General features: G+C 45.7%; 1 protein-coding gene across 4 annotated transcripts in view; it reads right to left on the bottom strand.

Annotated features, from left to right (window-relative positions):
* Positions 1-25,645, bottom strand: part of TMTC1 (transmembrane O-mannosyltransferase targeting cadherins 1) — a 191,137-nt gene extending 165,492 nt beyond the window's left edge. For 3 of the 4 annotated variants that reach the window (XM_067536271.1, XM_067536272.1, XM_067536274.1), the window contains exons 1-5: positions 25,142-25,645; positions 6,207-6,384; positions 3,731-3,804; positions 3,137-3,313; positions 1,139-1,345 (exon numbers count right to left, since the gene is read on the bottom strand). In XM_067536271.1, the coding sequence (XP_067392372.1) occupies positions 1,139-1,345; positions 3,137-3,313; positions 3,731-3,804; positions 6,207-6,384; positions 25,142-25,482 (977 nt within the window). In that variant the 5' untranslated portion in view covers positions 25,483-25,645. The remainder of the gene's footprint in view (positions 1-1,138; positions 1,346-3,136; positions 3,314-3,730; positions 3,805-6,206; positions 6,385-25,141) is intronic. The other variant, XM_067536273.1, reaches the window with a different exon arrangement.
* Positions 25,646-26,119: the final 474 nt, after the last annotated feature.

Here is a 26,119-nt window from a genome sequence, read left to right as displayed (position 1 = left end):
TTTGCGATTAAAAAAGAATCACAATAGGCTGCTTCTAAAAGCAGCTACATTTTTATAGCAGACTTTTAAAAGAGGCATTCTGCCTTAGACAGGCTGCAATTAGAAGGTACTGCAAGAGTCGTCATCTGTTCCGTCTGGGAAAACACGCACTTCAAACAATCGTATTCAGGAAAAAAAAAAAAAAGACTCCTTTAAACGTAAACCGCTGATGGGCTCTCTATTTATTGAGAATTTCAGCTTTGGTGTTCCTTACGCCCGCAAATAAAATTACTACAATACCTCATCTGCATTCTTCTTAAAGCCAGTAATGCAGCATGTAATAACATTAGAAAATAATTACGGCCAGGCTGTATCAGTATCCTACTAAGGAAGAGAAGCCATTAAAGAAGCTTCCAGATGCTATTAGAGATGAGGACATTTAGAAAGTGACACACAAATATTTGAGAGAGGACGTTGAGTTGCACCTTGCTATCCCCGCTTACTGACTAACTGCCACTCAAAGGCCACTCATAATTTCCTGAAATTGTGAACATTTAAATTTTTTAAATGCTTGCAAATAAATCTCATTCTATTCTTGAGCATATAAAAAATAAAAATAGAATTCTTCCAAGTCTACATATAATCTAATCCTTGAGCACAAGGCAGAGCAAAATTTAGCAATTAATATTTTGGTTTTTTATATATGACAGCTTTTCTCTGAACTCTGCACTGTACTCACCCCCAGATTGTAGAGGTAAAAGTGTGTGTGCCTCCCCTATCCAATTTCAAACCAAGATCATACACCCTTTCTTCCTCCGGAAGGGTAAGATAAACACAAAGAAGCACCACATCCCACCAGATAAGTTGTGTGTGTGGTGGGGAGGGAGGGAGAAGGGAAGGGAGGTAAAGCCCCCCCTCCAATGCCTGGTCTTCTCTAAAAATACCTATTCTTCTCCGCTGTAAAATGTTGTTTCTTCTTAAGCAGAACTGTATTCATTTACAGTTTTCTCTCACTCAAAAATTACAAGATTTTTTTGGTATAAAAAAGCCTGAAGAAACTAAAAGCAATTCTTGTCATAAAAAAAACAACACACAAAGACATAAAACAACCCTGTTGGGGGGAAAAAATGAAATTAGAACCATTTGTGGCATATAGTACCTAAGAATAGCCCGCACAGCTTTGTTTGAGATAGAAAGGCTGCTGCTCCGTTGCTCTTCAGGTGATGCAGGATGGCATGAGTTCCAGGTCCCTTTGTGAGCAAACCGGTGCTTCCCATTCTCCCTGCTGGACGGAGGAATCTGCAGCGAAGCAGATGGAGAAGCCACAGGCTGCCGTGCGAACCTCTGATGCACCCCTCCATTGCTCCTAATTACTCATTGAATTGAGAAGCACAAAAAGGGAAGATGGGGTGGGAAGGGGAAAAGAGGCCTTTTAAGAGATGGTTCTTTTGTTTCATGTTTACTTCATTAAAAGAGGGAGATTAGAAAGTTATCCCAAACTGCTATCTTAATACAATACAATTCCTTCGGTTAACATGCAAAGATCTGGCATTTACTTCACTGCTACTGGGCATTATGGAGGGTAGGATAAATAGATTCTTAGTTATCATACAAACTACAGTATTACAAACATATACAAGAACCTCACAGGATATTATTAGTACTAATCTTTCTTACAGACCTCAAGAGGTCTTACAGCAGTGACAGCGATGAGGAGTGAAAAATTACGCAGTATATTTCATTAGACAATTATCCTTTGTGGCAGCTTCCTTGTTAAAGAAAAAAAGGTCTGGTTCAAACAAACAGTGGGTGCGTGAAAGTCTCAGCTGCATTTAGCTGCAGGTTCTCTCCCACCCCTTAAAATCAAGCAAACACAAACAAAATTTTGAGCACCATAACCTGCTACACTAAATTAGAATGAATATTAAAATGTATCACACCTGGGCCACAGAGTCCCTCATTCTTGTAAGGTCGCTGGCCCAGGTGTGACTGTTATTTAGTGTCTCTGAGGCAAGGAAACAAAATGTTTAGAGACTGCTGGAATATGAACCCAAGGAAAAGAGGAATAGAAAATAAGTGTATGAGTTTTCCCCTGAATAATTAAAGATTTCTGCCATCCTTAGCCACACAGCTCCTGCAACTCCACATGATGCACTGTAGATGTAGGCACTACACGCATTCCAATTGCCAACCCCAAAGAAGCCCATAACTTGCCACTGGCACACCGTTTGTCAAGTTATGTATTAGAATCAAGATGGAAGAAATACCCTAGTGATGTATAATAGCTTACTACTGATTGATACGAATTGTGGGGGGGGAAGGATTTTTTCATAGGGCCTCATCCAAGTCCCATTAAAGTCAATGGAAAGAAAATATGAGAGAGGGGACAGGGATGTAGAAAATGTAAACACACAATGTTTGGAGGAGAGATGGACGCAACAGGTTCTACCTGTTAAGTTCTTCACTTTTTGATAGGCACTAACACCATAAGAAGCCATATAACTTCTGGCAGAATAAAGATGGTGATAAATCAGCTTGAATGGATTTGATTTTTCTTAATTAAGTGTTGATAGCTGTTGAATTCTCAAGTCACCCAAAAACAGATTTTAAAATATTTCCATATTTAACAAATTGAGATTTACAGAGGGGAAAACAGAAAACATTTAAAGATATTGCTTGAGGGCTCATAAGAGTTCCAATTTAAGCATCATTCACGTTACAAATAAAACATTAAGAAATGAATGATCAAATCGGATTTTATTACTAAAACGGGCATCAAACATAACTTCGACACAAACAATTACCGAGTTTTAGTGTGCTGCTACTGCAGAAATTAAGCCAATTACTTTTTAAAACTTTGATACTACCAGTCAAAATTCACACAAAAGTGAAAAATCAACCCCTTTCAAGTTAGCTATAACTGAGTTGTTTGTTTTTGGAGATCATTTCTTTACCTTCTACTAGTGTGATCTGTCCTACCCATCCAGCAACAGTACCAGGCAAAACATAAAATAAAATATACGATGAAATCTTAGCTCTACTGGAGTCAATGGGAGTTTCTCAGTGACTTCAATAGGGACAGAATTTCACCCATCATACTGTATATAATTTTTATATATTATGCACATAAAAAGTTTGAATATAAGTGATTACTTACGGTCTAAGTCTATTGTAGGACAGGAAAAGCAAGTCATAAACCAAGCACACACCAAACACAGTGACTCCAGTTTCTTTCACCAGCATTGCACAGGTCCCAAGAAATAAACTAAGCAGCAAGAAGAATGGAGAGGCAGTGGGAGGGAAATGTTCCCCAACATAAAGCTGATCCACACTCCTGCAAAACAGATTTGATATAGAGATTTCAATGTAAAGTATTTTCATATTTATTCATTGAACATTTTCCAAGTTCATTTCCATAATTTTAAAAACATCAAAATATTCTCAACCACAGGCCCAGTGCTGCAAACACAGTCAGGTGACTCCCATTCGTTTCATTGATACAATCATGTAAGGGTTTGCAGCAACTGGCTATATATTTATTTATTACTATCACCGCAAGTTGGGAGCATGTCTAAAAGAAAAGTCCAAAAGCACTTTTACACACAGAATGAGTGACTTAAAAAACAGCATGTGCTGAGAGGAGTTGCTTTGTCAGTTTTAAATAAAATAAATTGGATTTTATATGGATTCCTTCCCCCAAAAAGCTCATGTCTCTGAATAACTCAAAACACTTAATATTAAAGGTCCATACCTATTATAGGAGAGAAAAGCCAACAGAAATAGTAGACAAGCCAAGACATCCGCTCTGCCTACAATACCTGTTACCTAAGAAGGGGGAAAAAAGAAAGACATGAAAATTTCACTTAAAAAAACCCTTCAGAGACTGTTTCAATGATCCATACCAATTACCTTTGCTTTATGGGCTTTTTCCCCCTCTTTTCCTTCTGTCTTTCTCCTCTTCCCTACATCCAGACATCCTAATGAGTAGGCATTTTGGTATTTTACTAATATAGGTATACAGTAATTAAGTTATTGCGTGTAATATAACACTATACAGACTCAAAAAAAACTAAGCTAAATTCTTCCTAAAAGCATTTATGTAAGTGGCACAGAAAATAAGAACATAATTGTGGTTGGATTTTTATGAAAAAATAGGGATCAAAATGAAAAATGTATGCCTGATTCACTAAACTGAGATGTTTAATAAAGAAAATGATTACTGTGAGAACTGATTTTTAGATAAGAATCCACCCCAAAGACTAATAGAGTCACTCCTACATTATCAGAAAGCTTATTACCCAAAGGTTATTTAATAATCAGTTCAGACAAGATAATACACTGCAACTGCAAACTTGGTATGTATGAGAGTTTTTCCAAACTAACTGGCAAGTTTCTTTATAATTATTCACATTACAAAATATTTCAGCAATCCACTTCATAAAGATTCAGAAACTGCAAATAAAGGAAATTAAAGACTCTTTGAAGTGTTTGCTATTTTAAGATTACATAAATTATCTTCAGAGCTTTGGCATTTGATTTAAAGTAACTCCCCAAATTCTGATCTAGACAAAAATAAATTCAAAGCCTGCCTCCTCTAACACCTCTGTGACATGGTGTGAATTAGGAACGACCATTTATAATATTACTAATACCAATTTTTACAGAATTCCAATAAACATCGTATAGGATATGCCATGCAAGGTACCAATGGAAAATTCATTATTCGCTAAGATTGATAAGCACGTTTATATGTATGTGTCAGAACTTAAATACAAAACTAAATATGTATGGCGTATTTGTATTTCAAACTTGTGTTGTGTTTCTGGATGACAACCCCAGGCAGGATGGCAGCAGCACCAAGCCTGCTTAATTGCCCATCAAGGGAACTCAAATGTACAATGAATCCAGTGAAAGATCCCAGGGCTTACACCTCATGAGTCATCAGGACATGTAGGAACATGCCTATGGACAGGGAACTCTGGGCTTTTCCATGGCAAAGGGAGCTGCATCATCTCCATCTGGTCTTCATTCCTGCTTCCTACCTATGGATCAATTAATCTGCAACTGAAACCATGAAACAAAAGGACCGAGATGCATCCAGGTACTAGATGTACACTAGAGGAACTGTACAAACCTGCAAACTCCACAATTCTGCTGAGAATCTGATATATATAGACTCGGAAGTCATTTGTATGTACATGATTGCTTTGACCATGTAACATCTCTCTTCTTATTTGTTTCTTTCCTTTTATAATAAACCTTTTATCTTAGTTACTAAAGGATTGGCTGGCAGCGTGGTATTTGGGGTAAGATCCAAACTTGAATTGATTTGGCAATGGGGGGGAGGGCAGGAGAGAGAGAAAACCAGGAGAACATTTTTCTAAAGGGAATAGAGTTTAAATAACCTCTCTCTTTTCTGGACCTAGTTGCTGATTGGGAGCCGAGACTGAAATGCAATAAAAGAGGCTGTATATTTCTTGTTGTAGCTTCATGATAACCATTGTGGGACATCAAGAGCACTGTTTGTGACTGCTTGTGGAATCTAACTTCAGCGTTACCCACCAGTTCTGGGAGAATCTACTCTTTTTGCAGCCTACCCTAACCTTGGCATTTTCAGGTGGGCTACCCTAGGCACGGATGGGTCACAACTTCACTTATATTATAAAGCAGCATTATTTAAAGGAGCCTGGCTGATTAGTTCATGGAGACAACACGGGAAGGATCTGTAAAGCTCATGGCTTTTTTGTTATAAAAGGCAATCTCTCCTCAGACATTCTCAGCACTGGCAGTCATTTCACTCTCATTAGTTTACAATAGTTCATTACAGAATACGGTATCTTAACTAGACATATGCTTGTAGTCTACCTGGAAACAGAAGAAACTACAGCCTCATCTGAAAGAAAACATCCATCCATTTTAACTACATGGGAATTAAAACAGTGGTCATTTTAAAACCAGGTCTCTATAGATTTTGATGTCTTGCATTTTCCTATAATTAGTAGAAAAGCAACATAAGCTAATATACTGCAACTTGGCCATGAAGTTTACTCAAAGCTTTTCCCCCCCTAAGATAAAAAAAATATCCATAGTTTCTAATAGGTCAAAGCAAATACCATACTGAGTCACAGCAAATGGTACGTTTTGTATTATTTAAAGGTTTGTTATTTTAAAGAAGTATAAACATCTATTTCTTTTAGCTACTATCTCAGTTTTACATATATACTTACAGCCTCACTGTGAATGGGATGCACAGCAAAGAAGAGAGCAGTGACAAAAGCCAGTCGGCCGTCTTTGAATACTGCTTTGTCACAAGTATACATCAGAACAAGAGTCACTAGACAGTGTAAAATAACGTTCACTGCATGGAAATAGAATGGGTTCATACCAGCCAACAGTATGTTTAGCCTGTAACAAAACAAAAACAACCATAATAAATATACTTAGGCCATGGATTCCCTGCAATGGCAGAACATCATTCACACACTTTAAAACCAGACAAAATACATAAGTTAGAGTACAGGCTGTTAAATTAATTAAGGTAAAATTGCTCAGAACATCTGGCTAATTTTGATAAAAAGAAACCACTCACTGCTGCAGCCTCCTCCCTCTACTGCCTTTTAAAATGTGTGGCCGAATTTGGCAAGTTTCATGGCACATGAAGTAAGAGGCTAACACCACAGACTTCTCAGATAGGTGCTTTACATACATCCCCCTGGGCCAATCACGCACTTCAACCTGAAAGCTGTGACATTTGTGCCCTTTCAACATTGGCACTTTCCACAGCAGTCTAAGCTATGTGGTAGTTTTATGATATGGATAATTATCCATTAAGATTGACTTTTTGAAAAACTGATTGATATCTTCACTTGTGGCCAGTTAAGGCCATGATTCAGCAAAGTTTCATGTTTTACTTTAAATCACGCAAGTAATATCACTGAAGTCAAACAGGAATACTCATGTGTTTAACTTTAAGCCTGCATTTATGTGCTTTGCTCAATCAGGGTCTACACCAGGAATACAGATGCAACAAGAACCACGGTGCCATCAGAAACCATTTTTGCAGAACGTGCTTTGACCACCTTGGTTGCTATCCCATCAGGATCTCTCCTAATGAGGCAACAGCACCGCTCGTTATTTGTGGCATCCACAAAAGGATATAGCGACTAACTGCTAAGATAATTTCTTTTCACAAGATATTCATAAACTTGTCTCCTCACTGCACTTACTGCCAATTTGTTTAACAGTTAACAGGATTTGTCTTACATACAGTTGAAAATAGAATCAAATTCATTAAAATTAATCGTATTTGTCCATTTGGTTATGTCTTCTATATCAGTGTTTCTCAATGACCAGTCCACGGCACCTGCCCCAGAGATCTCCCGGACAGTTTAGGAAGGCAGCAACCCTGTCCCTGGTATCAAAAAGGTTGATAACACTGATCTAGCCGCTATGTACAACAAGAAAGGAGTTGGAATTAAAATGTTAAAACCAATGAAACACCCCCCCAATAAAATCAGTTCAAGTATTTTGCATGTAGACTAAACCACACCACACGTTAAGGAGCAACAATCCCTGTATCCACTTTTACTAAGAGTCAGACTACAGTTCCCCCATGGTTTACATGGATTGATAGCAGTGCCCTTGATTTGTTACTATGTAAACACCTCAGTTTTTCTAAATCAACTGAGAATGGCATGTCTGTGAAGCCCAGACAACATACATTTTTTATAAACAGACTCTCTACATGCACCGCTTACAACTGATCGAACTTTATCTACCCTAGGCTGCATTTTGACAGCTCAATCTAACCTTAATAGGAAGGAGCCTTATTTTTGTTCCCAAAAGGGACACTTTGGAGGTAACCAGTGAGCTAAAGCTGTTTGGGGAAAAATACAGCTTTGGCATAACCTAGCCCTTGATTTTGAAGTAATGCTTTATGCTGCTATATTTTGACAGGTCTTCAATTCACGCGAATGATCAAGAACTCTTGAATAAGACCTTATTTCCTCCCCTGTGAGACACGTCAGCCCTGAACTCTGCCTGTGGTACAAACTGCCCTCCCACCCCCATTCCCAACATCACAAAATGAGAAAAATGTAGAGTAAACAATACACTCAAACCAAATTTCGGTCTAAAATATACAGTAGCATCATGCTCTCACAGGGCTAAACGATATTTGCAATGCACAGAGCAGAGTAAGGGCACTATCTCAAGGGAACGTTCTATTGTAGAGTGTTACTTTTCTTGAAATCTCCCTGATTGCTTTGCATCACTTCATGGGAGACATTTGTCTCCCCCCTTTTTCCACCAGGTATCACTCCCACTCTATGAAACAGTGCTGGTGGTGGGAGCCATGTGCCCACAAGGGAGTATGTAATGCAATCTTTGCACTCCCCTCAATGCAAGGACTGTAGACCAGTGCCTGACCATTAGGCAGAGCACACGCTGGGGAGGGAACACTCCTTGTATCCAATCCACTGAAGGCCCAGCGAAGGGCCAAGCATGACTGGCCTACAATAGGCGAGATTTACCTGATGTTGTTTATTTAGACTAGCTGCTACATATGGAAAAGCAGTAACTTAATAGTTTGGCTCTCCCTTTTCTTTTTCAAACACTACTAGAATAAACCTTTCATTAAACTGTAACATTTAAGTAGGAACACGCGTGTGCGCACACGCGCATGTATTATGTATAATCTATCATCTCTGGTGGTCCATGAACGTTAAATGTGAAAATGTGCAGGTGTTTCATTTCTGCTAAGTTGTCATAACAAATTAGGCCAAACGGTGAAGGAAGCATTCTTTTGTCCTGAAATAATCCCAAAAGAAATCTTTCGAAACATTGATAGTGGTTGTGATTGTTATACACGGTATATGTGCACAAACACAGCACTTCAAAATCAGCTAAAATCCATCCATGGCCTTCCAAGCTTCACAAGGCTACACAATAGGGTCACCTGTCCAAGGGAAAGGGCAGCCTCCTGTGTAAAGCCAAAAAACTCCACAGCAGAGTGCTGCAGAGCAGCAGGGGGAAGAATAGGAAGTTGACGAAAGCACCTCCCCTCCCAAACCACCATGCCCTAACCCGGAGCCAGTCCTCTCCATTTCTGGCATTACTATACTATTGTGTCTCCACTGTACACAGCTCAACAAATGGGTGGGCGGGGGAGGACGGGGGGGAGAAGAAGAGGATTAAAACAAAAGACAGATCCTTGTAGTCCTTCAAAATTAGGGACTCTTCAAATCCAGCTTAATGGAAAGCAGCATCTGGAACCCCCAATCAACAGTAGCAGTGTGAGGGTTTCTCTGACTTAGCCAGTTGTAGACTAGCCTTCAACTGAGAAATCTTTGATTTAATGTCATACTTTCATAGATTTTTTTTTTAGGCTAGGAAAGACTATTATGATCCATTAGCCTGACCATTCTGCACATCACAGACCGAGAACCTCACCCAGTATAATTCCTGCATCAAGACCATATCTTCTCTGGTTGAGCTAAAAAGCACGTCTTTTAGATGTATCTAGAAACATCTCCAGCACTGTCTTGTCCTTGGCTGAGCTCTGTAATGGAACTCAGATAAGGAATCTGTGTCTTTGGGCCAACCAGACCTATCAATTTTTCCTCTTTGTCAGCTAAGGAAGGTGTCCCCTAATGGCATTCCAATGATGACAAACTGGATGGAGTAAGTGACTCCACTCCAAGGAAGGGGACAGGCATTACACAACGACTACCAAAGGAAAATACTCCGTTTCAGATTAGGCTGTTTAGCTGGACAGAACCTCTATGAAAATTTATGATAAAAAACGAGGGTCCACCAGGCTGCTGCCTCATGCAGAGCGGTGCACACCTGGAAAGAGGGTACACAAAAGAGACCACCTCGATGGTATCGTCCCTCCCACCCTGCGCAAGACCCTGTATACAATGTCTGTGACCACCTGTCCCTGTGGATCTGGAGTGAGGCAGCTCACCTGCCAAAGCTCGGATAGATTCTTCTCCCCTCTTGAAGAGGCACATAAAAGAAGCCAGTGGAAGTTACTGGCGACATAGGCCTTGAGCCTTCACCACTGGTGTCAATGGGTATTTTATTATTCAATTAAATGGGAAGCAGAATTGCAGCTAAAAAGACTGCTATCCCTTCTGCAATTTGGAAATATACCCATGCACCACTCCTCACGGAAGAGGCGATTCAAGGACCACTGTCAGGCGGGGGGTTATGCCATCCAGATACTGGTGAACAGCAGTACAAGAACGAAGGGCCTCGGGGAGATTTGGGGGAGGAGGGTTGGAAGGGGAAAGAGTAACCACAAGTATGAGGAGGTGGTGTAACTGCTATAATCCTTTATGGGGAAAAATGGCCAACACCACCCACCCTCCCCCTAATGAGAGAATTCACTGGAAAATTCGAGAGTAGGAACTCCAGTGTGGGTACTCCCCCACCAAGGAGATCTGGGCTCCAGGATAATTCCACACTGACACAGACTCTGACTTCAGCTCATCCCTTTATGTCTAAGTATTGCAGCACATATAGTTCATAGACACACACGCTGCTCAGGCACCATTTCCAAACCCTTGCACAGAAGGAAAAGAAAAAGGGGAGGCATTTAATTTTGAAATTCCTTGATTTGTTAGCGTAATAAAATCTGTTCAAGAACAACATTAAAGGACGTATATCCCTTTGGTTTGGAGATATATGATAAAGGGTCCTTTAAAAAGTAAGTGAGCCTTGTAAATTACAGCTCACCATGTTAGTGTGTGTGTGGTGTAGGATGGACCTTCTGCTTCTGTCCACCTGAATAGATGAGAGAACAATCTAACCTCAGGAAAGGGTCATTCTTTCCCATGCAAAATGCTGAAGGCACATGAATCCTACTGTTCATCTTCCGTCATGGGGAAAAAGAGAAAAATCTGCATAGTCATCAACTTATTCAGAACTTTTGAGCTCAGTGTTCAGACTTGATCTCTATGAAACATTGCAAAGTGAAATAGAAATTCAACAGATTATCTTTTTCTGACATCGAACGACTTGGAACCATGACATGAGAGTGACTGATCTCAAACAAATTCTATTTTTAAAACTCAAAGCTGGTTATGTTATATATAAACACTTGGCACTTATATAGTGCTTGTCATCCATTTAGACACACACAAAAACCCACTCAACCTTTTCTTTTTTCTTCTTTTTTTTTTTTTTAAACTCTCATGATTTAAAGATATAGTAAACCATAATTGGAGAGCGTGTTTTTATGGACCTTGTTATTTTCCCTGGGCAGCTTGTGTTTAGTTTAATCTGTTTTATTATTTTCAACAGACTGCAAAAATACAAACACTGTATGAAGTAGAAACGCATGGCATAATGATGATAATTTGTTACAGCAAATAATACTTAAAAATTCTCAGTTATAGGATCTCAAGCCTCATTAAAATTTTGTTGGAGAGATGAAGATTTAGAGCACGTTTTTATATATTCGTACAAATTAATGTAATTGATTATGCCAACTGAGCAATTAAGTCGCTTCTGGTTTTCCCTTTTCTTTACATTTTCATCTGAAAATGGCCAATTCGGTATGCCGGTGCAAGACTTCCCTACACTATAGAGTGGAGCTTGCTTTTAGCAAACTAAGAGTACCTCTACCATATGCCAGGAAAACATGCACCTGTATTCCAACAGTGGTCCAGCTGCACCAGTTCTAACAACTGTTAAAATGCTAAATAGACAGTTCAAATATTCTCTACCAGCATGCCTCAAAAACCCATAGTAAACAAAAAATGCCCAGGCCCTACCTGCACTAGCCTTTACACAGCGGCTAGCACAGATGCAATTGCACTACTGCTGGCAGATTGAGAAACACTGCTCTATTTCTTTCCACCCACGGAACCCTTGCGCGACCATGCCATACCCTCGGAACCCTTGCGCGACCATGCCATACCGTCCGCCAAAAAGTCAAGGAAATCTTCCTCTTTTCGGCGGTGCGGTGTTTGCTTGATTCGGCGGCACGCGAGCAGCTGCTCGGCGGCACGCGAGCAGCTGCTCGGCGGCACCGGATTTTTCTCACATTCAGCGGCACGGTACAGTTTCGTCGCGGAACCCTTCTGCTCAGCCCATGGAACCCTAGGGTTCCGCGGAACACCATTTGAGAACCACTGAGATAGAGTGTTCTACACTAGAAAAATTATATCTGTAATAGGAATTTTTAGTACTACTCTGCTTAGAGTGTAAGCCCCAAATGGCTTCTTCATCACCTCATTTTCATTCTTCTATAACTGGAAGCAGCCACACTAATCCGCTCCAAACGTAACCAGTACCTGTCTGGTGCATGGTAGCGAAGTGTGTATTCTAATGGAAACAACACCTTCCCCTTCACATAGGGTGACCAGATCGCAAGTGTGAAAAATCAAGACAGTGGGGGGGGTTATATAAGGCCAAGCCCCAAATATCAGGACTGTCCCTATAAAATCAGGACATCTGGCCACTCTTTCACCTCTGCTTTGTTTTAGGGAAGGAGAACAGAAGTTACTATTAGGCTATAAAGATATGGTTCATCAGGACAGATATATGAATGTGCAAATATTTCTGAGTCATTACAGGCAAAACATCAGAAAATCTGGACTGTTTTGATATTCACCAAACTAAAGCAACCACCATTCACATGGTTTCAAACTTTGACTCCGCATAGTGACCTAGAAATTAAAAAAATTGACCCATTGTGGCAACATACAAATTGACAATCCAAAAGAACACTTGACAGAGGTGTTGAGCAATGCAGAAGAGGGTAGCACACATCATTAGTGTCTCTCTCTAAAATTATGCTTAAATAAAGGTCAAAACTACAACAAATGACAGTGGACATTCAAGTTTAACAAAGCTGTTAAACACCAGGCTCTCTACCTTTCAGGACAGATCACAATGGGTGGAAATAACGTTCGCAGTGGTAGAGAGTTTTCCAAAAATAGAGGCTTTCCAGCCCCATCAGACTACTTGTCAACTAACTTGAAAGAGGACCAGGATCAAAACATATTCCAGGACACAGTCACATTGATCAGACATTAGCCAGCAATAGTAAAGAATACACTAGAGTTACTCTGCATGATCAAGGGTGGATTTTGAACTAGATGGATAAGAATTTTTAATTGAATTTGAAATAATTTATTACATAATCTTTCATCTCTGATTTCCAGTCGCAGACTAGTGGTGGGAGTCTAACAAGTGAGAGCCAGACAAACAAAAATAAAAAAGCCCTCACACAACAATCCAAAATACAGGAAGTCAAATGCAGAGAAATGTCCTTAGACAATCACAGCAGCAATCGTAACTCATTTTAAATGTACTCAGAAAGCATTGACAGGGTTTCTCCAGCTGGAGGACAGGTTGGTCCAAAGCTCAACCTTTTAAAGGAAGGAAGGAAGAGGGAAATAAAGGGTGAAATTGATATGAAAGGAATGGAACGACAGGGAGGTCAGATAAAACACTTGAAAAATAAAGCTAAACAGAAAAAGCATCAAAACAAAGACAGCACCAAATACCCGCTACTAAAAGATAAGCATTCCACTCTGGTTCACTTTTAAACATGTATGTATCTGGTGAACAATAGTTTAAAATGTGCATCAGTTTTAAGTCATGTATCCTAAGTTTCAGTACAGAGTGATTTTTACAGTCAAGTTAAAAACATCTGAAGCAGGATGTGTAAAGAGAACACTGACATGACCCTAAATGTAGTATCACTGCTATGAAATGGTTGTATAGCAAGGCATATCTGGGAACCTGAGACTTTAGGCTTAAAAATTACAGATCTCTGTGTTATTGGGTGGTGTTGTTACAAAAGTAAAGCAAAATCAAATCAAATCTGGGGACTCCATTTTGATTTTATTTAGTTTTTAACTCCCTAACCTTGACCCTCTGCCACTGTCTCCACCCACCCAACTGGAAATCAAAAGGGTTTACCTGTAGGTGCCTGGACAGTTTGGGGGACTGATAATGGATTACTGAACATCTTACCTATTGGCTGTTTGTTTAAATCTTTAAATCTAACCCTGGGGTTGGGTTCATAGTTGCTAAAGGTCTGATCCAAAGGCAATTGTCAATGGGAATCTTTTCATTGACGTCAGTGGGCCTTGGAACACACCTTCCTAGCTGTTGCTGACGGCAGGACAGTGATCTTTGTGAAAAGAGCTGATGTCCTCAGTCTAACTCCCAAGTGCGCATGTCCCAAAAGCTGCCACTACTAACCTTTTTGTTGGTGCATTTCAGCAGAAAGAACACAGGTGAATGAATGAGCAAAGATTTAACTACTCTTCCACTTAAGGAAGTGATCACACCAAACCATGGTAAAATCATGCTGGTGTGAAGGAAGCATGCACTACTGCCTTTTTTAAATACTAGTTCTGTGGGGACAGAACTTCAGTCTCCAAGGCTGTCTATCTCTTCACCCGTTAACCCATAAAGTCCTGTGACTTTCTTGTCCATCTACTCCTGGCATTAGCCAAGATGGCCAGCAGGAGGAAGTGGACAGGGGGTTGTTTGTAGTTGCAGGGCCTTTTTCTGTTCCCTTCATGCATCTGAGAAGAGTCCCGCTAACTCCTTCTAAGAAAAATAGGTGTTTTTTGGGACTCTACTCAGTATCCCTCTCTAAACCCCTTTTTTGACCGTGACCCACATCTCCCCATGCCTTTTTTTAATCTTTTGTCCTGCATAATCTGTCGACTTCTGAGTTCTGTGGCCCTCTCCACCATCTCAGAGGGTGGGCCCGTCATTGGTTTGATGGGATCTCAAACAGATTTAGGGCAGGCCTTCTTTCTCCTTATAGGCGGTGTTCACCAAACCAAAGTTATAAACAGATGTTACCCTATTTTAAGTCCCTTGAAAAACAAGGTTATTTACCAGTAACTGATGTTCTTCGAGATGGGTTGCTCATGTCCATTCCACTATAGGTGTGTGCATGCCTCTGGGCATGGTTACCCAGAACTTTTTCCCCCTTAGCAGATCCTGTAGGGCTGGACAGGGGGTGGGTTGTGGAATGGATATGAGCAACACGTCTCAAAGAACAGCAGTTATTGGTAAGTAACCTTTTTTTCTTCTTCGAGTGCTTGCTCGTGTCCATTCCACTATAGGGGACTAACAAGCAATACCTTTGGAGGTGGGTAGGAGTTACCAGTGAGCTGCCTTCAGCACGGCTCTGCCGAATCCCGCGTCCTCTCTCGCCTGCTGGACGATAGCATAGTGGGACGTGAAGGTATGCACCAATGACCAGGTGGCAGCTCTGCAGATGTCCTGCAAGAGCACTCTCTTCACGAAGGCCATAGATGAGGCTTGAGCCCTGGTTGAGTGCGCTGTGATGGTTCCCGGAAGCAGCACCTTCACCTGCTCATAGCAGAACTTGATGCATGATGTAAATCCACGAGGAGATGCGCTGGGTGGAGACATGTGAGCCTTTCATCCGTTCGGCCACTGCAACTAACAGCTGCGTCGATTTCCGGAACGGCTTTGTACGCTCGATATAGAAGGCCAGGGCTCATCTCATGTCCAGCAAATGTCATCTTCTCTGAGCCGTGAGGTTTGGGAAAAAACACGGGGAGAAAGACATCTTGGTTACAATGAAATTTGGAAACCACATTGGGTATGAAGGCCAGATGCAGCCTCAGCTGGACCTTGTCCTTATAGAATACTGTATAAGGGGGCTCCAAGGTCAAGGCCCTGATCTCGGAGACCCTCCTGGCTGAGATAATGGCCACCAGGAACGCTACATTCCAGGAAAGCAGGAGCAGAGGGCATGAAGCCATGGGTTCAAAGGGCCCCCCCCCCGTGAGCCTCGAGAGGACCAGGTTGAGATCCCAGGGAGGCACAGGGCCATGGACCTGCGGATAAAGCCTCTCCACCCCCTTGAGGAACCTAACCGACATGGGGTGGGAGAACAGCGATCTCCCCTCTAGCGGCTGATAAAAGGCCAAAATGGCCGCCAGGTGAACCTTCAATGAGGCCAGCGCCAGACCCTGGAGCTTTAGCTGGAGCAAGTACTCCAGGATCACCAGTATAGGCAAGAGACTGGGCGGAATACCCTGGGACTCTGCCCAACACGTAAATGGCCTCCACTTAGCCCGATACCCGACCTGTGTGGAAGGTTTCCTGCTGCAGAGCAGGACTTGCTGGACCTGCACCAAGCAGGCTCTTTCCCCCTCCGTCAGCCACAGAGCCTCCAGGTCGTGAGGTGCAGGGAGTCCAGGTCCGGGTGCAAAAGGCGACCGTGGTCCTGGGATAGAAGGTTGTGCTGCCTCGGGAGCTCCAGTAGTGGGGCGATCAAAAGGTCCAGCAGCATGCTGAACCAGTGCTGTCTCGGCCAGGCTGGAGCGATGAGTATAATGTTCGTCCTGTCCCTCTTTATTTTCAGCAGGACCTTGGGTACGAGCGGAATGGGCGGGAACACATACATGAGGGCCCCTGTCCAGTCCATGAGGAATGTGTAGGAAATTGAGCCAGTCTCACAACCCAGGGGCAAGCAGAACCTCAGACACTTCGTGTTCCAGGCTGATGTGAATAGGTCTAATTGGGGAACACCCCACTTCTGGAAGATCATAACCATCACTCTGGGTGCAACGAGCAGTCGTGGCACAGTAGAAACGACATGCTGAGGCGATCCACCTTGTCGTTCCTCACTTCCGGGAGGTGAGAGGCAGTCAAATGGAAATCGTGCCTCACGGCAAAGTCCCACAGAAGGATAGCTTCCTCGCAGAGGACTGAGGCGCGCACTCCCCCCTGCCTGTGTATGTAAAAAATGGCTGCGGTGTTGTCCGTCAGCACCTGCACTGCTCTGCCTGTCTGGAATCGGAGAAACACCTTACATGCTAGGCGAATGGCCCTCAGCTCCTTCACGTTGATGTGCAGGCATCTCTCCTCCCCCAACCAGAGCCCCTGAGTGCCCAAGTTAGCGCTGATGTGGGCTCCCCATCCTACGTCCGAAGCATCGAAAATTAGGGTGACCGACGGGACCAGTTTCTTGAATGGAATGCCCTTCATCACTGCCCTGGGAATCTGCCACCAGTTTAGGAAGGCTAAGACAGGTGGGGAAACTGTGACCACCCGGTCCAATGGGTGTCTGCACGGCCCATATACCGCGGCCAACCATGCCTGAAGCAGTCTGAGCCTCAGGCGCGCTAGTCTCACTACATATGTGCAGGCTACCATGTGGCCTAACAGCTATAGGCAGTGCATGGCTGTTGTTGTGGGGCATCGGTGCAGTTGGGAGATGATAGAGATCATCGCCTTGAAACGTGGCTGAGGCAGGAAGGCTCTGGCCTGGGAAGCGTCCAGGGTGGCCCCAATGAATTATATGCGTTGCACTGCTGTTAATGTGGACTTCTGCTCATTTATGAGCAGTCCCAGCCTGCTTCATGTGGAGCAAGTGAGGTCGAGGGTGGCATACCAGTCTCCTGGATCCAAGGAAGGAATTATGGAGGCTAGGGAGACCATGAGAAACCTGAGTCATTTGACATGTTTGTTTAGGTGATGCAGGTCTAATATTGGTCTGACTCCCCTTCGCCTTGGGGATTGCTGAGGAGCTGAGGATGGGCTGAGGGGCCGGTTTCCTCCTTCTAAACCCCTTGTTCCTATCCCTATAGGGTTGAAAAGGCCTGGGCGGAAGGCTTGGCTACTGCTGCGCCTGGGGCCGTGACTGACACCTGGAAAACTGGGGCGTGTACAGGCCCAGGGAGCGAAGCGAGGCCCTGGAGTCCTTCAGACTGTGCAACTTCGCATCGGTCTGGTCGGAGAATAGGGCCGATCCATCAAAGGGGAGGTCCTGAATAGACTACTGCACCTCCTGGGACAGGCCCGAGGATTGCAGCTATGAGCACCTTCTCATACAGATGGCGGAGGCTATGGCACTGCCCACCGAGTCAGCAGCGTCACAGGACATGGAGCACTGCCCTAGCTACCGTGGTTCCTTCCTCCACGGTGATGCTAAAGTCTTAAGCCTGATCCTGGGGCAGGGCCTCAGCAAACCGCCTGAGGGAGTCCCACAGGTTGAAATTATATCTGCCTAGGAGGGCCTGATGGTTGGCAATCCTGAACTGCAGGCTTGCCGTGGAATAAACCTCTCCCCCAAACAAGTCCATCTTCTTATTGTCCTTGTTCTTGGGAGTGGACCCTGGCTGACCTTGCCTGTCTCACTGGTTAGCCGCGTCTACCACCAGGGTTCCCGGGGCAGGGTGAGTGAACAAGTACCCAAACCCTTCGGCTGGGACATATTTTTTCTCAGCCACCTTTGACGTAGGGGCAACCGAGGAAGGGTTTGCCACAGGGCCTTTACAATCTTAAGGAGCCTTTCGTGGACTGGGAGGGCCACTCTTGCTGGGACAGCCGCCACCAGCCCATTAAAGAGGCTATCTTCGGCCTCTTCTAACTCCTTCACCTCCAGCCCCACGTTGGAGACCACCCTTTTGAGCAGCTACTGGTGCACCCTGAAATCCTCCAGTGGTGCCGAGTGGTCCCAGGAGACTGCCTCATCCAGTGAGGAGGAAGAGGACTGCCATGGCACGTCCTGCGGATGCGTCCCCTCCTGGCGAACGGTTGCACCCGTTAGAGGGTCCCTCCATGGAGTCCGACTCCTGGTCCGAGGAGTGGTGTCTGTGGGCCTTCTCGTGTGCTGGAGGCCCGGACTGCACCCCCGATGACAGTGGATTGGGGCCCCGGCCCCAGCTGGATACCCCATGGGGCCCAATAAGGCCATTGCTGCGGCCATTGACCCTGGGGCCAACCCGGGGCTGACTGCACCACAGGCTGTGATGGTTTGTGGAGGCGTCAGCTCTTCTGACAACTCTCCCCCCTGGGAGACCCTGAGCCAATGGACCGGCAGTGCCATGTACGTCCTCGGTCCTGGGCAGCCTTCCAAGCCGGGAACTGCCCTCTCGATGCCTCCGACCTGGAGGACGATGAGGACTGCCTCCGTCGCCGCAAGCAGTGCCAACGAATGGAGGTGCTCTCCGAAGAGCTAGAGGTATCGGAACATCTTGGTTCCGACGATTTCCGCTGCCGCTTGCCTTGCGGCCCTGCAGACACCTTCAGTGACCGAGGTTGGCGCCGCTCCAAACTCCTCGGTGCTGAGACAGACTCCAGCGACCAAGTTCTGCGCCGTGGACTCCTCCGACAGCGACAGAGTTCTGCGCTGCCTCGGTGCGGGCGGACTTCTCGGTGCCAGGGATCTGGAACAGGAGCTGTCCGAGCATCGCCTAGCAGGACTCGACTGGTGCCGCCTCCTGGCATGCGCTGCCTCTGGTGCTGGGGATCAATGTCAGCGCCGAGAGGGAGACTCCACATCCTGTGCCGGAGCACGTCAGCGCGCCAACGCCGACCTGGAGCGACTGCTGGGGGAGCAGCTCTGCTCTACCCTCTGAGACCGCCCGGTGGGAGATCTTCCTCCCTGTACTGGGAATCTCCACCACCATTCAGGGGGACCCAACGCAGGTTTCCTGTGTGATACCAGCCCCTTCTCCCTCAGCGGAGGGGGGGTGCGGAGGTGGCATAGGCAAGGCCAACAAGGCTCTTGCCACCTGAAAAGCCTCCAGTGTCAACGGCATCAGCAGAGGCACTCTCCCACTCCCAGGAGTCAGGGGAGGCTCCCTGACCGGAGATGCAGGCACTGGAGAACACTCGACAGGCCGGGGCATCTCCGTGCTTGACCCTACCTATACCGACGGCACAGGGGATTGTCCGCGCTCTGCTTCTTCCTCTTGGGTGCCGGTGATGTTGCGCGGTGCCGACTGGAGGCCGGTGCCGGCAGTGCACTCTGCACCGAGGTCACGCTCTCTGCCGAGGTGGAGTAGGCTGATTCGGACACCGGGCAGAGCGCTGCCTCCATCAACAGGACTTTCAACCGGATCTCTCGATCCTTCGGAGTCCTCCGTTTAACAGCCCTACAGATCTTACATTTTTCTTTCATGTGGGCTTCCCCCAAGCATTTAAGGCAGCAGTCGTGGGGGGTCACTGAGTGGGAAGGCCTTCCCCCAGGAGGCACATGGCTTGAAGCCCAGAGACCAGGGCATGGACTGGCTGCTCTAAGCCCCCGCAGGAACTTGCCTTATCTCTAACTATACTTAACTAAAACTAACTTAGAATATCAAACAAGAGGAATAGTACTTGCTGCGAGCAAGGCTAGTTCCAGCAACCATCATGGGCGGAAAGAAGGAACTGAGGGGGCGTAGGGCCAGCAGCGCCTCATATATCGTGGCATGTGCGCGGGGCTCCGGGGGGAAAAAGGTTCCAGGTAACCATGCACAGAGGCATACACACACACCTATAGTGGAACGGACATGAGCAAGCACTCGAAGAACTTGTTTTTTTGTTATTGCTAACTTTAGAAGAGACTTCTTTCCAAGCCTCTTAGCGTTGCTCCTTAAAGAGCAGTTCTACTCTAACAAATATATCGAAATAGTACGTTTTACTCCACAGATTTGCTGTCTCCGTCACACGCCATTTGAGTGACAAGAAGAAGTTTTACTGTTTTTTGGTTACAAGCTTTGCAAAACAAACACAGTTAAGAGAGTGAGAGGAGGATTTTATTGTGTCTTATGCATCAACAGCATTGTTTACTAAGTTCCAAATCTGGAACATTGTGCAAATCCATGGGAAGCAAGAGGGTAGCCCACGTGCCACTGAGGGCATAATAGAAAGCACCCCGTTTAAATATACAAGCCCTGGATGAATTGAAGGACTGGCTGTTAGGAAATACATACATACGCACACTTTTACTTGAAAACATTTTATATGGAAATTACTGACAAACAAACAAACACTGCTCTCCTAAAAGTCTTTCTGCCCCTCTTTATTTAAAAAGCAATCACTTTTCAGATTAGAATCACGTTTTAATTAACCTTAAAGGTTAGCACTGGACACCACAAATTATTCCTTTTCTAAGGACTAAATAAAAGCTCTAACTCTCACTTCCAACTCTTGCCAGAGCAAGAATTCTGCATCTTTAAACAAGTTACTGAAGTACAGAAAAATATTTTGTGAAGTAGCCAGTTTTACTGATTTGTTTGTTTTTTTAAGGCAGGCAAGACAGGGAGAGAGTGAATTGTAGAAGATCAAATATACTAAGCAAACTTTTTTTTTTTTTTTTTAAATCCAAGAATTTACTTTCAGAATAGGGTTTGTTTGTTTGTTTTTTTTGGCCGGGGGGGGGGGGGGGGAGAGAAGGAAGAGAGTGGGTTGTTTGTTTTTGTTGTTGATGATTTCCAGATACACAAAAAAAGCACCCACAGTGTGAATATTTTACTTTTAGCTCGGGGTCTAGTAACATAGGCCATTTAACTTTGCTCACTGTTCATATTGAGAACATACACAGAATAAATTATATCCACGGCATGTATTTATTAATCTGCACCTTAACTGTATGCTGAAATTAAAGGTTTTTATTTTAAAATCTGTCTTAGTCTTTCTTCTATAGTGTGAATTAAGTCAAATAACTTGTTTGAAGTTTTTAACTGCTTGGCTCTAACACTTTAGTCCACTGTATTAAGGACTGTCCCCTTAGAATTCTTTTAATGCACAGGGGGAAGGCTCTTTTTCAATCTAAATATTTTCGGAACATGGTAGTCACTATCATAGACGTCATTTCAGTGTCAATTCAAAGTCTACAAGGCATCCAGAATCATTTCTCTTGACTTCACAGTTACAAAAAGGGCATGGCCATTAAAGGATGAATAAGAGACATAAAAAAGGACACTTTATTCTATTACAATGAGAGTTGCAGTTATAATCCCAAAGGATTTATTTTGATTCTTGCTATACTATATCCCAAAATCCATAGGGCCGCTGAACTATGTGCATAGAACAAAACAAATTCCATGGTTGGAATTATAACTTTACTCCAGAGAAGGATAATGAATGGTGCCTCACACAAGGTCTTGCTGCTGTTAAAAACCCTTGATCTTCATTTAGACAAAATAGTGTGACTGAATGGGTAGCTCAGCCATTACATTCCATCTTCAATCTGATCTGCAAATACACACAATGTATAATTTCCTTAAGAACACTAAGTGGATGCCCTAATCTCTGGAAAGAGTATTAGGAAGCTATTTTCATTTCAATTTTGCTAAAGAGGTCCATTTCTTTTAAGCATTTTACTGCCAATAGGGTAAATCCATCCCTTCCTCCAAAGGGAAAGTGCGCCTCTTTCACAGTGATGTTCTGTAAGCAAGGGGGAAACTGGATGTTCATGCAGGGAGCATGCAATCCACATCTGGAGTGAAGTACAACTCAGAGAGAGTCCCCTATGCATGAAGTAGGGCCTGATGATGCACCTCTGTTGAGATCCTATCAGCCTCCTTCTCCTCCACTGCTAGTAACGGTGAGAAAAAACACAAAGGTCCCACAGAGGCTACTGTGGCCCCTGAGCTGAATTAGCAGCCAGGTCAGAGAAGTCAAATGATTCCTTCCCTATCCAACACCCAGCCAAGTTACTGATCAATGGGGTCAGGTTATGGCCCCAAATTAAGATTGTACAGGTAAACACTTAGAAATGAATATACTTTAGGATCAAATCCTGCAAACAAAACTAGTCCCAGTAATTGTCAAGAGGATTATCTGCCCAGGTGAATCAAGAATAATTAAACATGTTTAGGATGAAATCAAACAAACAGTCTACGCAAATGTTGGTTCAGATTCAAAGACAAAAAGATGTATACCGAAACATTTAATTTCAGCTAGTTTGTTAAAGTTCAAAAGCACTTCACAAATTAACTTGCATAATTTAGGCCAGTGGATCCCAACCTTTTTGACTCGAGGGCCAGATATTTGTATAACCCTGAAGGGCCACCAGTCCCCACCAGCAGCCAGACGGAAGGAGTTTAGCGAGGAGGCTGACTCCCTCCTTGCTGATCTCCTGTCCCCCTGGCTGCAACAAGGAAACCATATGCATCCTGTAGCCCTGTGTGCTCCACCTGGGTGCCTAAGCAGTGGCTCCCTTCTGCAGCCAGGGAGATGGGAGATCAGTGCTCTGCTCCCTCTTGCTCCAGCAGGGACCCCAGCACCTGTGGTCCCAGGCGAAGCACTTTGCCATGCTCCCTGCTACACCCAGAGGAGGGGAGCGCTGATCTCCCGTCCCCTTGGCTGCAGCAAGAAACTTTTATCTGTCTTGTAGCCATATGGCAACACGCTCCTCCTGGGTCCTTAAGCAGCAGCTCCCTTCTGCAGCCAGCAGAAGGGGAGCAGTGGGCCACTTTGAAAGACCCTGCGGGCCACGGGTTGGGAACCACTGATTTAGGCCATATCCTACAATCAGATCCATGCATGCTGATCCTGGCACCAACACCGAGAGAGAGGCTCCATGTAGAAATTAGCCTGTGCAAAGCCACTGCCTCTTCAAGGCAGCATTCTTGTCTTCAGACTGTCCTGTAACACACCTAGGTCTCTGCCGGCTTGATACAAATAAAAATAAGACATTTTGTATTTATTAATGGGTCTCATTTTCAAATAGTTTATGCAGTTTTTATAAATGATTAAATAAATGGTTAATTGTTAGGGTCAAACAGACCAATAAATTGCTTAAAACCACATATACCATCTTCCACTGATGTGCTTATAGTCATCTACAACACATACTACATATGTCCGTAAGTCCATATAAATCTATTAATTATTTATAAACATAACCTTAAAGTGTGACCCATAAGTCTTCTCAGAGCAATACAGATACTTCATGACCCTCAATTTTAAAATGTTTTTTATGTATTACAATATACTATAAATATTTTATATTATCCAGGATTTTATCAAAACAGTTAAAAAAGGAATAAGAACCAGAAGGGCAAGGCATTGAAACTAACACTATCTGCTATCCCTTTAAAAAAAAAAAAAAAGGGGGGGGGGGGGGAGGAGGGCAGAGACGATTTCCCTTCCAGATTAGTGGGACACAAGGGTCAGTTACTTTGCTGCTGCCCAACGTGTTGTCTGTCCATCTTTTGCCACCAGAAAACATTCCCTGTTAATTCTGCATGTGATGTACAAGGGCCATCTAATGCAGAAGGGGCTGTCCGAGTCTGAATTCAGTGACTGACATGAGAAAAAGCTGCCAGGCAGACAGGAAGAAATGGGTTATATTTAAAGCAGACCCTTTAAGTAAACTTTTTTTTTTAATTAATTAATGTTCCTAATATATTCCTCTCAGAAGAGCAACTGAAAGTGACCAGCAGTGAAATGGGATGTCCCTTTCCTTACCGCAGATGAGGAGATGTTAAAGGGACACTGGAGTTTGGATTTTTTCAGAGCGGAAGCGGACTAGGAACCCGAACATTTGAAGGCTCATCGCAGAGGCGACGCGCTCATCTAAAGAGGTTTTTATTCTCTTCTGATTAAACGGCCAAAAAGCCACTAAGCCGAAACTAAGCGGCGGGGGTGTGCGGGCGGCTGCTGCAGCACCAGCAAGCCGCAGAGCTGGGGCACCTGCCAAGAAGCCCTGACTCGGCTCCCGCGAAAGCTGCCCTGCTCTCCGAGACACCGACTCGCCCCAGCACAGCAGCCTCCCGCTCCAGCCCAGCAACGCGATGCCCGCCTCACCCGGAGTTTCTGCCCTTCCCCGGGGCACTGGAGAAACCGGAGCCCCGGACGCACGCGGGCTGCACATCCCGAGGCAGCGGCGCACCTCGCCCAGCCGGCCCGGGTGCCCCAGGGAAGGCAGCCCGCGAGTCCCCGCCTGGAGCTCGGGCCCCTTCTCCCGGGGTCGGCACGAGTCCTCGCGCCTTCCCCTCAGCCCGGCTCCCCCACGGGTTAACCCCGCCTCAGCCCTCTGCTCCACGGGGCGGCTCGGCCCGCACCCTCGGCTTTGGCCAGGCTGCGGGGCGCAGCCGGGAGGCACCGAAACGCCCTTTTCTTCTTCCTCCTCCTCCTCCATCACCCACAGGTCCTCCCCCCTCACACACACACACACACACACCTCGCCAGCTGGGTGCACCCGGGGGGGACCCTACGGCTCCAGAGGCAGCTGCCCGGCTAACCCGCCTCCTCCCATCCCACCCCCGCGGGCCTCCCAGGGCTGAGGCAGCCGCGCGCGCTCCGTCCCACCCCAACAAGTTCTCCACGCCGCAGGGTGAGCCCCGGGGGCCGGCGGTGAGCGGGGCGAGGGCTCCCCCGCTGCCCGGAGCCCGGCGGGTGGCAGCCGGCGGCGGGCCGGGGCACTCACTTGAAGGTGAGGACGCAGAGCGGGCGGTAGGACTTGTGGCTGGTGTTCTCGGCCATGCCCTTGCCCCAGAAGTCGTTGGCGAAGAGGGCGGCGAAGGGGGCCGCCGCCCGCACGTCCGGGTTGTTGACGATCGCCCACACGTCGTCGTGCACGAACTCGCCCCGCAGGGAGTTGCCGTAGCACAGGGCGCCCAGCCCGGCCAGCAGCAGCGCCGCCGCCGCCGCCCGGCAGCTGCCGGAGCCAGGCCGGGCTGCAACGAGAGGAGGGGAAGGAGGCGGCGGCGGCTGCAGCAGCAGCAGCGCTCGGTCCCGGCTCCTGCCGCTGGCGAAGGCTGTCACCATCCTACCGGGCTGGCTCCTCGCGGGCGCGGGGCATCCTCCTCCTCCTCCTCCTGCCGCGCGCGGGCAGGCAGCGGCGCGAACATGTTCCCCGGGGCAGGCACGAGCCCCGAGCCGCTGCTGGCCGCTCGAGCTCTGCCGCCACTCCGCCTGCCCAGCTGCAAATAAACAGCCGCCGCCGCCACCGCCTCCTCCCCGCGCCGTCCCTCCGCCCCCCTGTCCCAGCACGCATGCTCCTTGCTGCGCTCCCCACAGGCGCGCACCTGAGTTTGTTCTCCGGGGGGGGGCTAGAGGCGGGAGAAGCCCCGGGCTCGGCTGCTCACTGCACCCCGCTTGGAGGGGGTGGAGGGGAGCAGCAGCAGCCTGCCACGGAAAAGGAGCAGCTTCCCCCGCACCTGCCTTGTGTGGGGAGGGAGATAAGGCTAGAGCTTCCTAAACAGTGCGGCGCAGCACCTTCCTTTCATTCCCCCATTTTACTGATGGGGAAACTGAGGCATGGCTTTTTAAGGAATTCCGCCATAGTTTCTTTTCTTGGCAGATGAATGAGCTTCTATTGTGGTGGCTTCTAGCATATGAAACCTGCTTTCGCTAAACATTGCTTCAGCCCCTCCCTCTGAATATAAGAATGGCCATATTGGGT

This window comes from Emydura macquarii, unplaced genomic scaffold (assembly GCF_026122565.2).
Source record: "Emydura macquarii macquarii isolate MOO-44397 ecotype Brisbane River unplaced genomic scaffold, CSIRO-AGI_Emac_v2 contig_3530, whole genome shotgun sequence".
In the NCBI taxonomy this organism is placed as follows: Eukaryota; Metazoa; Chordata; order Testudines; family Chelidae; genus Emydura; species Emydura macquarii.
The sequence above is the reverse complement of the archived record's forward strand: the minus strand, read 5'-3'. Positions and strand labels throughout refer to the sequence as shown.